Here is a 15338-nt window from a genome sequence, read left to right as displayed (position 1 = left end):
CAATCCTCCATCTGTACCAAAATCACCCTCAGCCCTTTGCCCTCTTGTGCAGCAAACTTGTTGCACCTTACCAAATACTTCTGGAAATCCAATGCAGAACTACCGATTTCCAACCTTTACCAGACTAGGTTAAATATTTCTCATGAAATCATAACTACTTGGTTTTGCAATTCTCTAAATGCCATGCTATTACTTTGATTATAGATTCCTGACTTTTTCCCCCAAATCATTAGATTAATTCACCCAATGTTGATAGATTAAAATCAACACATCCATCTCAGTAAACACTTCAAGATCCCAGGATTAATCAGGTCCAAGGAACTTGTCAACTTTCAGCCTCATTAGTCTCCTTACTACTTTCCTCTAGCAAGAGGATCAAGAAATGTGACAACTTGCTTTTAATTCACAGGGGTCTTCAACTGAAAATAGTAGCTCCTTAGTCTTCCACAAATGCTGCCTGACCAGCCAAGCAACAAAACAGTAGGCCACCTGGCCCCTCAAGATTACCCTGCCATTCAAAATCTCTCCCCACCCCTAAAAGGTGGTTGTAGTAATATACCCTGACCATAACTCATTGTTTTTTGTGTCTTCTACTATGGACATCAATCCAAATTAGTATCCCTACCATTTTCAATTCTCCAGTATTAATTTCAACAGGAGCAACATTTATTTCAGCCACCCTTTTAACATAGCTCTGACTGTTCATCTTTCCTCAAGTTCTAGTTATCCTCTATTTCCTAATCCTCTGTCCAATTGTCCTAACAGTCTTTTCTTACAATTTGACAACATCCTTAACTTTAGTTGTGGGTGGTACATCCTTCTCAGGACATTTCCTTACTGGAACATACCTGAATTTATAATATATTGCCTTAAATGTCTGCTAATACTAATCTACCATTTTACTGGTCCACTTTTAGTCAACTGGAATTTATTGCAATTGCCTTCAACAATTTCAGATTCAATTTTCAAATTGAACCCAGAACTACCATGCCAAAATCATTTTCCTAGGGAATCTTTATGAAAATCAATCCCATCTCATTACACTATAGCAGGTCTAAAATGTTTGTGCCCCAAATTGATTCCTCAATGCTCAAAGAAATCATCCAAGTATACTGTGACCTTCTCAAGGCTATCCTTGCCCAAAGGATTGTCTAACATAATAAAATTGCCCATAATTATTGCACTCTCTTACAAGCATCCATTATTTCAGTTTATATAGTCCTACAGTGTAGCTATTAATGGGCCTATAAGATCACCCTTACCATCTTACCTGCACCCAAACTGATTCTACATAAGAAATGGGAGGAGTAGGCCATTTGGCCCATAGAGCCTGCTCCACCATTCAATAAGATCATGGCTGATTTGGCCATGCACTCAGATCCACCTACTTGCCTTTTCCCCTTAGCCCTCAATTCCCCTACTATGTAAAAATGTGTCTTAAATATGTTTAATGAGGTAGCCTCAACTGCATCCCTGGGCAGAGAATTCCACAGATTCACTACACTGGTAAAAGCAGTTTCTCCTTATCTCCATCCTAAGTCAATTCCCCTGAATCTTGAGGCTATGTCCCCTAGTTGAAGTCTCACCTACCAGTGGAAACAACCTTCCTGCCTCCGTCTTACCTATCCCCTTCATAATTTTATATGCCAAGATCCCCTCTTCTGAATTCCAGCGAGTCCCAGGCGACTGACTCACTCTCCTCTCATGGGCTAACCCACCTCATCTCTGGAATCAACCTGGTGAACAACCTCTGCACTGCCTCCAAAGCCAGTATATGCTCCAAGTAAGGAGGCCAGAATTCCACTCAGTACTCCAAGTGCACCTCACCAGTACCCTGTACAGTTGCAGCATAACCTCCCTGCTCTTAAATTCAATCCCTCTAGCAATGAAGGCCAACATTCCATTTGCCTTATTGATAACCAGTTGCACCTGCAAACCCATCTTTTGCAATTCATGCACAAGCACTCCCAAGTCCCTCTGCACAACAGCATGCTGCAATCTTTCATCATTTAATAATCTAATCTTTTATTTTTCCCTTCCAAAGTGGATGACCCTTGCATTTACCAACATTGTGCTCCATCTGCCAGACCCTTGCCCACTCACTTAACCTCTCTGCCGACTCTCCACATCCTCTGCACAATTTGCTTTTCCACTCAATTTAGTGGCATCAAACCTAGATATGCTACACTGTTCCCTCTTCCAAATTGTTGACGTACATCATGAACAGCAGCAAGCCCAGCACCGACCCCTGCGGTATCCTGCTCACCACTGATTGCCAACCAGAGAAACACCCATTTATCCCAACTCTGCCTCCTACTGGTTAACCAATCCTCTTTCCATGTTAATAGATCCCACTTCATATAAAAAGTTTTACCATCTTGTGCTATGTCAAACTTGAGGCAATAATTCTGCACACCTACAATTACCTCAACATTAAGAATGGAGTGATTAACTCCAACCTTTTTCTGCCCACCCTACCAAAATGTCAAATACTCAATTCTGAGCTGTAGTCTCCTTGTAACCATATTGCCAATGATCCAGGTGATACTTGTATGTGTAGTCTCAGAGCATGTTCTACATGCATTCAGACAAGACCTTCAATTTCACTTATTGACTGGATCACTTGTACACACTACCCCTTCCATGTGCTTTATTACCCATCATAGAAATGCTTTTTGCCTTCCTAAAAGGCTCGAGTTCCAATTAGCTTGTCTATCTTCCAATTCTATCCACAGGTACTGATTTATCCTGCCAGTTGTTAGGTAAAATGGGGATACAACAGCTGCTTCAAATTGTTTTATTTCAAGCTACGCTGGCATAATGAAATATTCCTCACCCTATCACCCACAGTGGCATTGATCAAGCATTTGGAACTCTTGTGCAGATTGGTTAGCAAACTACCCTGCAGTTTAAGCCAGCCTTCAACTTTGTCCTCATCTTGAGTAATGCCAACTTTAAAGTTAGGCAAGAATTCAATTTTAGTTAACATTTTGGAAACTGGAGCACTTGTATTGACAAAGTTTGTTAACACAAGAATTGATATGGAAAGTAACAAATGCACATAGCTGAGACATTGACAGATTCAAATTCAGTATTGTTAAATGAAAAACCTCTAAATGCCACATGAATATTCAAGAAGTTAGTGGAATACAAAGATAATGGAATATTAATTGGAACCAGAACATTAGTAAGAGCAAAAGATGCCTTACAATCCAAAGCAAGTAATGATCTAGCTACAAGCAAAAGAGTCACAATATTTTTTTTTATATACATCTCATCAGACAATTTCAGGTACAAATGTCAATTCCCAGCTGTGTGCGCACACCCTCTTCCTCCCCTCCACAATACCTGATCTCCAAGTAAATTTCAAGTGGAATGCCATAAAGTGAATTCAATACATTTCCATGAGTCATTCAAGATGAGTTCTGAGAATGTCATGACTTACCATTTTTGGATGCCTCTTTATTTCTCAGGTGTGGAGGAATATAACGACCTTCTAAAAAAAAAAAGGGGAAATAGATACAACACTGAAAACATCCAACACGTGACTAAAGTGTTAATTCACAGAAATTATTCAATTGTCTTTTAAACAATTCCCAACTTGAAAGATCAAATTTTACACCCAGTCTCAGATCAAGAAAGAGCAACTGCTTGCATCCAAAACATTATTCAGCTTTTGAAAAATTATCCTTTGACAATGCCGAAAGTTTGGTTTCACCCAGACAGAAGTTACTGTGTCAGATCTGGAGACAGGAAGAGAAAAGTAATTCAAAAATTAAAAGAACGTCAGCAACGAAGATATTTAGTTAAAACTTAGTCTCACACCAAAACAACTATTAGGTATGCATTCTAGACATTTCATCTGCCTTAGTGGTTTAAGAAAATCCAGGTGAACATTGAAAATGTTTACCGTAGTTCTAGAATTTAAATCAGTGAAGGAATATTTTCATTCAGGAAAGTGTGCAACTTGGAGAATCTGCTATTGGTATAATGCTGCCAAAAGGGACTACAATGGGCATAGCAAAGGTAGACATCTACAGGATATTGTGGATGGTGCACACAGCAGCTACATAGTGAGGAATTAATATGTACAATGGTACAAGGCAAGCAGACTATGACTAGCATTGAGATTATGTTAAAACTAATGTAACTAGAAAATATTCATACATTTATGCCCAGTGGAAAGGTGGTCAGGATGCATTAACTTGCAAAAGATCTTTGACTCTCATGTTCAAGGATGAATTGCTTCCACTTCAAATTGGACGTGGTTGGCTCCACCAACTTTGCCATGGCTGTAGCAGTTGCCCAACACTTAGGTGAGTAACTTAGGTGGAATGTTCCTTCCACTGCTTAAGCTGGGCTAATGCAACCAATGGATTTTCAGCTATCACTGCCATCCCAAATTCTATTCCTACACAGTGGAGTAGAGCATCTTCTCTTTCCTCCCAGCCACCTCCCCCTCCCCCAGCTGATCTATCCCAGGTTTCAAGTCCTTCTGGACCCATGTCCCTCAATCCAATCTTTTCAAAAATCTACCTCTACAATTCTACAGGGAATTCCAAGGACTCACCACCCTCCAAGAAATTGCTACATACCCTTACCACCCTTGTTAAAGATTCTCCCACTAGTGAAAACATCTATTTTGTCATGCCAAATTGGATATTATTCAGACCTTTTGTTCCTTTTTTGGACCAGGTCTTTTACTAAAGTCAGGAACCAATTTTTTTTTGGGGGGTGCAGGGAAGAGGAGAGGGAAGAGAGAGGTGTGCAGAATCTGGGCATTACCAGCAAGGCTAGTTTGTATCTCCCCACACACTAGAGGGGGTGTTAAGCTTCCTTGAACCCTGCAGCCCTTCTGAGCGTATGCCTGATGCTCTTGGTCAGGATATGGGCTAGCAACAAAGAAACTGGTGATAGATTTCCCCATCAATAGGGTGCACAACTTGTCAGAGAATCTGCAGATGCTGGTATTCCCATATGCCTGCTTTGTTGCAATGGATGCAGATTTGGAAAATGCCATTCGAGTAGCCTGGGTGAGTAACTGCAGTTCACCATATGCCAGTGGAGGAAGGAGTCAATACTTGGCTAGTGGATGGGATGCCAGATTGCTGTGTCCTGGATTGTGTGGAACCGAGTTAACAGCACAACACTCAAGGGACATGGAATATTCCATCATGCATCTGATTTATGCCATCATGTTTGGCAGACATCGTGGGCCAAAGGGCCTGTTCCTGTGCAGTAATGTTTTATGTAGATTGCAAAAAGATTTGACATCAACAGGCTAGTTACTGCAGGATACCCAACCTCAACTGCTCGGGGCTTATTTATATAGCTGTATCAATTGTATTTCTGGTCAGTGACAACACCTAAGGTAGGCACAGGAACTCAATGCTAATACCACTGAATGACAAAATTTAAGCTAGCAATTGAGGAGCAAGAACCACTTGATACCACAGTCAACACCACTTCACTGATGATTGGCACTTGCTAGGGTAGTATTTAGCCAGATTGGATTTGTGCTGCTCTGGGGACTGGACATACTTTGGAATCTACCCAAAACCTATAGAAAAATCACCCAAGCCATGCATGCACAGGAACAATTCACTTACAGACCCAGCCAATCCTGGAGCAAGTCTTCACTATCAGGTGTCATCTAAACCCCAGAGCGTGTAACATACAGTGCTCTCTGCTAATGAAACTGGCCAAGATGAAGATCTTGGAAAAAGTTAGATTATCCGCTCTGCACTGCTGTTCAAAAAGCTGCATATGCTACAGCCTTGGCTTTAGGCACTTGCTGGCCCCACAACGAGTGGGAAGTACTGGAAGGCCATCTATTGAACTGCCCATTCACAATTAGATGCAATGGGAGACCTCTTGGGATGTAACAGCGCTTCAATTTGTTAACTCAGTTTTATAGCAACAATGGTGCAGCATTCCTGGGGTGCAGGTTGAATTCTGGGCAAGTGCAGATTGCATCTTTTTTCCATCATCACATGGGGGTTTTCCCCTATACTCCAAAGGTGTTGGCTGTTGCAAATTGCCTCTAATGTAGGTTAATAGCAAAATAAAATCACAGGCAAGTTGATGGGCATATGGGAAGAACAAGTTTTAGGGCTACAGGGATTCTTGGGAGTCAGTAAGAATTGTGTTATACAATTAAAAGATATCTGTACTCTAGTACTTCACCCAATTCCTGGGTTTCCAGGCAAAGGGATGGGGGTGGAGGGGAAGAAGAAAGAAAAGTGATTAACACTGCAAATCTAAGATGTGTCCTCATGGAGAACTGAGGGCAGGAAAATTTCTGAAATGACCACAGAAAATTAAGTGGCAGAATGCAACTTGGTCTGTGTTCAAAGAAAAGAGCATTTCCTATTAGTACTTGAAGTTTTCAAAATTAAACTGAAATTTTACCCAACCATACTGACAAATGTTGGCATTTTCTTCCTTAATGCAATCAATATTAGGAGGGCAACTTAAGATTTGAGAAGAGTGTCATAAAATTTACTTCAACATACATGCAAAATCATGAAACTGCTGGAAATTTACAGTTAATGCAAATCCTGTTAACATGTTGCCAACTGAAAAATTCAACTAGGCAAGTCAGACATGAACAAACCCTTGAACTTGCGTTACATTTGTCCAAGTGCTCAGTCCATTAAACTGAATACAACTTTGGGTCACCTTGTGTTAAATGAACAGATTTCTCCTCACCCCCAAAATACAACTCCCAAATCAGAGCCTGGAAATTACAACTAATATCCCCTCAGCTCTTCACACCATGCAACAAAAAGAATTTGTTTGACTTTAAGATTGTATACAATCATCTAGCTCAACTAAAAATGGATACAAGGTACTGCCTTTAACACATGCATTTATCCATTTAGCTTTTCCTTTAATGGGTTAAAACTACCAACTGACATCTTATGAAGTTTTATTGAAAGATGACCTTATACCTCAAACTACACTTCACTTAACAGAAGCCACCTAATTATATACATTTTTAAGTACTGGTTTTATATCATGCCATACCCCCTTAACTGTTTCCATTTTATCTACAAATAAGTGATACGTCTTGAATGCTATCATGGGCACAGTGATGTTTTATGAAAGAATTCCCATGTACTTTTAATTAACAATCAACTATTCATATCCCTTGCAGGATTTCCTACTTTTAGACTGAAAAATAAATTGAATGCATGCAGATTTTCAGCTAAAGAAAAATCAAAGAACTTCATTTTAGCATATTAGTAGATATATTATGCTTTCATTTCTTTAGAAAACATCTGGTCTGTGTGGCAAAACAACTTCAGTAGAGCTGCTACTTACTGCCTGCCCCTCCAGCACTTTGGGCATCACCTGAAGACGATGTTAAGTCTAGGCCAGCAAGCTGAAAAATATAATGGACATTTAGAGACTTAATTCAGTTATCACCATCATAACAGCAAATTACTTCATTAAAATGAATAAATTTTATGGCTATCCCAAAGTATTATAAACCAGAAACTGCTAAATGCTACAGCCAAAACCATTAATTATATTGAATTTGCTCAGCAGGAAGTTAATGGCACCAGTTACACTGGCTCAGACAAGAATGCACATTGGAAACTACTTAACTGACATTGTTACAGTCATATTGAGATCATGAAGAGGGCAGCCTAGTGGCACAATATTTACTACCACTGCCCCAGAGACATGGGAGCTATGGAGAGTTTGGACAATCTCCATGTGGCTGTGTGGGTTTCTGCTGAAGGTGTACCAGTTAGCAAGTTGTACTAGTTAGCAAGAATCAAAGGAATTTGACAACAAAGAGTTGCAAAACCACAGGGAACAGGAGATTGGATAGGACTGAAGGTTTCTCTATTGGCCAAATCACCACCTCCTGCATCAAGTTAACAAAAGGCAGAGAAATTTCTGGCACAGATTTAAATTATCTGAACATGAAACCATTAATCTCATTTTTCTAAATTATTTGTGCTCCAACTGAAGATTCAACTCCCTTTCCCTCCATTTGCAAATTTATTCAATCTCAATAATGACAACTGTTGAGAGCCACCCCTGCCAAAATCCACAGCAGGTGATGGGGTCAGGAATCACTACAAGTGATAAATGCACTGATGCATTACTTTTGACCCAAAGCAAACAGCAGTGTCAACTTGCTAAAATACAAATGAATCTGAATCAGGCATCAGATCTTTCCCCAATGGATGAACGACACCAAATTTTGATTTCAGTTTCCAAGTTCTGTTGAACATTTCTGATCAGCAGTCAGTTTATCTAATTGTTAACAAATTTGATTGCAAAATGAAGCCCACTTATAACTAATGCTGGTTTAACAAGCAACTGCCAGACATGTGACATAGGACATAAGTTTTAGAGTCTCCAGGATTCTCTTCAAAAATGTCAATTCTCTATACAAGGCATTTTTGTATTCCAAGTTCTGCCATGCAAAACATTCTATAGATAAAAAATTAACAAACCACTGCCATCTTACACCACCTGCAGGGCAAAGCCATGAACAAATGAGTTTTCCCACTCATTTTCATTAAAATAGCAAGAAGTGCAATTCCACGAGCAGAATAATTTTGAATTACGACCAAAGCCAACTCATTTTTATTGCCCTCACTGTACCATCTAAAAAATGTCTAAAACTATATGAACTTTTACATTGCTATCTGTGACCTTCCAAAAATAAAAGTACCTCAGATTCTACATAAATGAAAGCCACTGACATTCACAATTAGCAAGTCAGACTAATACCAATTAGTAAAGATCATTTAAAATATTTTAAAACACAACTAAAAACAGATTGGTTAAGTACTCCACAGTCATTCCTTCAGTTGCCTACCCCATACCCATTCCAAAACAAGATCAAATTTCCTCCCACCTCAAACTTACTTTCACTGGATTTCTGGTCACACTTAAAGACACTAATCAATGGTTATCTATTATCATTCTCTTGGACATCAGTATTTAAAGCTCCATACAAAATTCTTGGCATCAAAAGGTAGACCTCAATATTACTTTTCGTGAGATAAGCATACTTATACACATCCTATTTACCTTGCATTGAACCTTTTGCCAATAAACTTGTCACATTCACACTTGCACCAATGACATCATTTTATCTCCATAGCAAGTCTCCATTCCTCAGTTTCCTATTCCTGCGAAATTCCTTTACAAGTAACTTCACTCATCAAAATGTACATGGAAGTAATAAAACAAAGATGACTACACATTACCATATTCAAAAACTGCTTTCTACTCAAAGTCTAACAGTTGATTTGTATTCCTATTGGTCAAGTTTACAACTCCCATGAAAGCACTGGAGTTATGAAGATTGAGCTAAGCATTTTAACCCACAACTGTGGCAAAGCTAACAAGTTTTTCACAACTACAATCTTTCCTGTGCTAAGATTTTTTTTTACTTCTCTTCCCCTGCCCCCCCACATCACAAAGTACCATTAGTCACCTTACCAGCTTATCCCTCAATGGATACTTGTCACCCTCTGCGAGCATGAAATTTAAGAATCAACTTTTTTTTATTCAAAATACAAACAAAATACAATTTGTTGCTCCTGATCACATCTTTATTATGGATGCCTGACAATGGCCTATTTTTTCCATTGTGCTACTGACCGAATAACAGGTTAAACAGAAAGAATTCCCTAAACTTCTGCAGATGCACTACAGAAAGCATCCTGAGTTGCAGCATTTCAGCCTGGTATGACAACTGCTTTGGATTGTCAGAATCTGCAGAGTGCTAAACATTGCCCAGCCCTTCACACCCTTCCCTTCAGTCAATCTTCAGTGTGTGCATTAGGAATGCCAACAGTATTGTCAAAGATGTTTGCCAGCCTAGCCATTCCTTTCTCTCTCTTCTATTAAAGATTCTTACATAGGATCTACTCACATCTGGAAAAGCATAGACTCATTAGGTATAATCAGCATGCCTTTGTGTGGTGGTGTCCTACAAACTAGATTTAGCTTTGAGGAAGTGATAGACAATTGATGGGGGATAGGGCAATGAATGGACTTTAGTAAAGCTCTCAAGTCACTCATGGTAGGCTGATCCAAAAGATTAAGGCACATGGGATCCATGAAGACTTGATAAACTGGATTCAAAATTGGCCTGGCCAGAGAAGACAGATGGGTGTTGACTGGAGGTCTACGATCAATAGTATTCTGCAAGCATCAGTGCTGGGACCTAAAAGTGATTTGGACAAAAATGTAGTTGGATTAGCAAGTTTGCAGATGACAAAAATTGGTAAAGTTGTGGATCATGAAAAGGTCAACAGATGCAGGATATAGATCAGTTGGAAATGTGGGCAGAGTAAGTGGCAGATGGAGTTTAATTCAGGCAAGTGTGAGGTGCTGCATTTTAGGTGAAAAGCAAGAGGAAAGTATACAGTAAATGTCACGACACTTAGGAACATTGATGTACAAAGAAATCTTGGGATGCAAGTCCATAGCTCTCTGAAAGTGGCAACACAAGTAGACTGGGTGGTAAAGAAGGTATACTTGCCTTCATTGGTAAGGGTGTTGAGTAAAAAAGTTAGGAAGTCATGTTACAGCTGTTTAAAATTTTGGTTAGGTGACAATTGGAGTACTGTGCAGGTACCACATTACAGAAAGATGTGAAGACCTTGGAAAGAGTGCAAATAAGTTTCACCAAAATGATGTTTGGCTTAGAGAATATTGGTTGTAAGACACTGGACAAATTTGTAATTACTTTTTCCTGGAGCAGACTCCAAGGAGAGACCCAAGTATACAAAGTTATGAAAGGCATAGTTAGGATAGTCAAGAATCTTCCCACCACCACCACCCCTCTCCCCAGAAAATTGTAGGTGCCTGTGATGTGCTGCCAGGGAAGGCAGTAGCAGATAGAATAGCAACATGTGTAAGGCATTTAGACAAACACATGAACAGACAGGGAATGGAAGGATATAAACCATGTGCAGGCGGATAGGATTAGTTTAATGGGCATCCTGGTTGGCACAGACATTGTGGGCCACGTGGCCCATCCCTGTGATGTACCGTTTGACCTTATAGAAGATACAGCAGCTTGAAGGCCCAAATTCAAGAAAAGCTTCTTCCCCACTGCTATCATATTTCTGGACCAATCATCTCTTTCACATCCCTTTCCCAGTGGAGCTGCCATATTCTCAAGCCCTTATTTCTAACCCTTCCCTTATTGTCACTTTTACACATTTATTTTTGTACTACTATACTTTGCACCAGTTGTTTGGCACTTGCTGCAGTTATTAAATATACCATTTACTGATTTTCACAAGGAAATTCATTGCATCCTGGTGTATATAACAGTAAAGCAATCTGAAGGAAACAAACCACATTTTCTGGTATCAATGCATAGTTGTTTACTCTCAAAGTAGTATTGCTAGGTTGTATTTCCACACTTTACTAGCCCATCTTTTGAGAACTACCATTTTGAAGAAAATGTATTTTGCACTTTGTATTTACAAATAAAATTCTGCCAGTTAACCCAAGTGTGCAGGGTACAATTACATGGTCCAACACCCTTGTTGTACACTTCCAGTGCTACAAGCCACCTCATTCATTCTGCTATGCCCGTTATGTCAAGGATGTCTGTCCAACATCCATACCACAAATAACCACAACTATTGGCTACAAGAATGCTTAAAACAAGTTTCCTCATATGGTTCCTCAGATTTATTGCCAAAAATTAAAGTTTGTAACCCTTCAGTTCTGATGTCAACATTTGAAGATCAAGGCCACAGTTTCCACTTTTACTTCTCACAAGATCCATCCAGTTCTGGTGACATTAATTCAAGACTCAAATTACCTTTTTTAAAATCTATAACCCAAAGTTACATCTGTGTCACTTTAATAGTCAGCAACCTAGAATATGCACTCCCTCCACAAATTGGTCTTTAATCCCATCAGTCCCATGTTATTCTAATTCTTCACTTTCTAATCTTGCCCCCATCTTATTTCTTTCAAGTATTCTACAATAAACTCATTTGAATTCAATTATAAAAGTTCTAACATAACAATTTTATACATCTAGGCTGAAACTATCTTTGACCCTAGAGATCCTTCCTTTGTCAACTCTCCATATGAAACATCTTTGAAAGACAATGATGGATGAATGAATTGTCAATCTCATTCTCAAACCACTTGCCAATCCAGAAATTTCCATACCAATGGTGTGTGAACAACTTCTGCCTGACAAAGGCCAACATGCAGTCACCAGGAGCTTCACTGGCACAATGCCCTAGAAGTACATTTCTCCTGAAGGTAAACTATTATGCTTCAATTAGGTTATATTTGGCTCCTATGCAAGGAAAAACAAAATCTAATTTTGCTCATGAATTTAGATTTCCACATTATTGCTCAAGATATTTTGCTTTTCCTAAAGGTTTAAAGGGCATCTTGCCAGAATTGCCACTGACGTATGCAAGTTTATCTAACCAAAATGAACTCAAATTTGGTGAATTTCAAACCAAGTGACATTGACTTAATATATCCAAACTGATTGCAAAAACAAATTTAGAACCTTAACTTCTGCGAAATTTAATCGGAGATCCTACAAGTGTACATGCTTAAGGTAAACGCTTACTTTCTACTTTCATGATTGAAGATTTAATTTTAAAGCAAAAAATCAACTGGGCAAACTGGTAAAAACGAAGATGACCTGAAGAGGGCGTCGCTATTTTTCCGTTTAGCAGAAGGGAGCCTGAACAAGTCGAAAAGTGCAACAATTCCAGCCCACGACTGATGTAACTGGACCCAGCAACATCTGACAGAAATAATGCCCCGAAATTAAAAGTGCCTTCCTGACGGCGATCCTCATGTATTCGCATTCACTGGACTAGTGTGTGTTGTTTTAAAGATAAAACCCTCATCGCTGGATTTTATCAACGGCGATCAAAACGATTTCTCATGTCACTAAGCCATCGTTTCTTACATCGTGGGCCTCCGATTCAATAAAAATTACCGCAAAGCGACACGAAAAAAAATGGCATCGCACGTTCGTTACGTTTACAGGAAACAAACCTTTGACGGGCCTTCCCCGCCCTTTTAACAATCACCCGTCAGTCTCCAGCACGTAACACGCTCCGATTTCGTCAGAAATTAATCACACACAACTCCATTTTAATATTTTTTACCTCCACCCCCCTTTCAAGGCGATACTCCACATCTATTGTTTTCTTTAAAGCTACCTTATCGACATTGAAAATAGCTCTGCAATCCTTCTTGAAAAAGAACTTTTAAAAAAATCTCGATGTGGCCGCAGGGATAGATGTCTCATGCTTGAGCTAATAACATGCTGCGCCAGACACAATGATGGCGCAGTTTCCTAGCACACGGACTTCCAGTAAACAAGAAAACAGTAATCGATTCAGCTAAAATTTGCTTTGAAATGTTTCTTTGAATTTAAACGTTTGGCAATTGAGCGGCTTTTTAAAAAAACACGGTCATAAATATTAATTTGGTTTATTCGAAACAGCCACATCAGCACATTTACTATTAGGTTGATTTTAAATGATCAAACAAATTTAAGTTCTAAAACTCCAAGCTACTGTAACTACGACAATCATCTCAATAGAATTGAAAGCTTATCAAAGGAGGTCAGGCTTTCTGGTGGGGGTGCGTAATATGAGAAAGTTATGTAATCTCAAACAACCACAATTTGAGAAAAGTGAAAACACGAGTTAGAGCTTAAAATCGGAAGAGGCAATTGCCTATTTCGGATCAGAATGCAACGAAAGTCAGATGGATGGCTTTGAAACGACTGATCTGATAGAATTGTTTGATTAAACCAAGTATTCATCCTTCCGTTTTCCTAATCTACCCATCGTTAAAATATCAAGCGTGCTTAGTTCTGGGAATGGAGGAGGTTCTTTAGGAAATTTAATGGCCTGCATCAAGCCAAGATTAGATCTTTAAAATGACGGGTTTTAAAACAGTGCTCACGTGGAAATATTTAATCTGTGACTAGCTGGTGGAAGGAATGGCTGGCAGCTCACCACAAAGGCCGCCATTACAGGATTTAGTTTTCCCGAACAAGGAAACCCACCAATTCTCACCTCTAAACAAGTGACATTTTAGTCGGAAACACAAGACACTTAACTGAAGTTAAAGTTCAACTGGATTAAATTAAAGCCAGTGACAGGTTTCCCCCGAATATGAACCATCCCCCACCTCTCGCCGGCGAGACGAGGCCGGAGCAGACAAAGGCCCGGCTGAGAGGATGGTGACTCTCGGCACATCTCACAACTCGCGGGGCAGAGAAGCGAGGAGAATGAGCCCAGTCAACTTAGAAAGAGGGGGAAAAAAAGGAGGGAGGCAGAACAAAACCCAGTTTTCTTTTAAACGCGAAGTAATCGGAGGACTCCTCCCCGTCGCAGCGCGGGGCGGCTCCGAAACAGACAAAAGCCGCCATTGTCGGCCGACTTCCCGCAGCCAGCCGGAGGGGAGGGGGGAACGAGGAAGGGGGAGAATGAGCCCACAGGGGTCCCAGCCCACCCCCACCAAACACGCCGACAACATTCAACATCATGCTACCAGGGAAAAAAAAACATGGAAGTGAAGCTGCCGGTGACTCACCTGCTGATCTAGATCCAGTACATTGCCGATGGCCACATGACTCATAACTAAAAAAAAGTGAGAAAAATATCCTGACCAGAAAAAAACGAAAAGTTATTTTTTTTCCCCCTCGGGGACAGGAAACAAAAAAAAAAGAGGGTTATTAGAAATACTCCTCAGAGGGTTTTCGCTTAGCCTCTGGTTTTGTTTCGCCAGCGCAGAAGAGAAGAGCGTGTATGTGTAACAGACAGAAGGAGCCAAACGCGTTGTTTCGGGAGGTTTCGCCGAGCCCACCGTCGCTGCCGCACTCGTCCCTTCGTCTCTCGTAATCGCCAGCCGACGCAAAGATGGTCGGGAGCCTGGCACGTGACGCGGCCCTCCACCAATCAGCGGCCCGACTTTCCCCTAGCGCGCTGCGGGTCTAATTAAAGGAACGGGCTCCTGTCTCGCGAGAGTGGTGGCCGGTGGTTCTGGAAACGGTGGGAATGTGGTGAGGTCCCTCCTCCCCTCTGCCTCAAGTTTCAGTTGTTTTCCATCTCCCAGATCCAGGGAGCTTTATTTTGTTTCGTGTTTCATTCTGAACAGCAAATAATCCTTCCTGTGCATTGAATGAAGGACTATGATTATGAACGGTGACTCGTTAATCCAGTAAGGAATTCGTGTGGATGAACTTCTATTTAAAGATGGGGAATCCAATTAACTATGTAAGGGAAAGAGGAATAGGAGGCTGTGTTCGTGGGATCGGATGAATTTTGACATCAAAATATATT

The 15338-nt window shown here is 40.2% G+C and overlaps 1 protein-coding gene across 3 annotated transcripts in view; it reads right to left on the bottom strand.

Annotated features, from left to right (window-relative positions):
* ddx3xa (DEAD-box helicase 3 X-linked a) overlaps nucleotides 1-14974 on the bottom strand; it is a 41312-nt gene extending 26338 nt beyond the window's left edge. For 2 of the 3 annotated variants that reach the window (XM_052014870.1, XM_052014871.1), the window contains exons 1-3: nucleotides 14590-14908; nucleotides 7327-7387; nucleotides 3446-3496 (exon numbers count right to left, since the gene is read on the bottom strand). In XM_052014870.1, coding sequence (XP_051870830.1) covers nucleotides 3446-3496; nucleotides 7327-7387; nucleotides 14590-14634 — 157 coding nt within the window. In that variant the 5' untranslated portion in view covers nucleotides 14635-14908. Of the gene's footprint in view, nucleotides 1-3445; nucleotides 3497-7326; nucleotides 7388-14589 lie in introns of all 3 variants that reach the window. The other variant, XM_052014869.1, reaches the window with a different exon arrangement.
* Nucleotides 14975-15338: the final 364 nt, after the last annotated feature.

Source organism: Pristis pectinata, chromosome 4, assembly GCF_009764475.1.
Source record: "Pristis pectinata isolate sPriPec2 chromosome 4, sPriPec2.1.pri, whole genome shotgun sequence".
Classification (NCBI taxonomy): Eukaryota; Metazoa; Chordata; class Chondrichthyes; order Rhinopristiformes; family Pristidae; genus Pristis; species Pristis pectinata.
The sequence above is the reverse complement of the archived record's forward strand: the minus strand, read 5'-3'. Positions and strand labels throughout refer to the sequence as shown.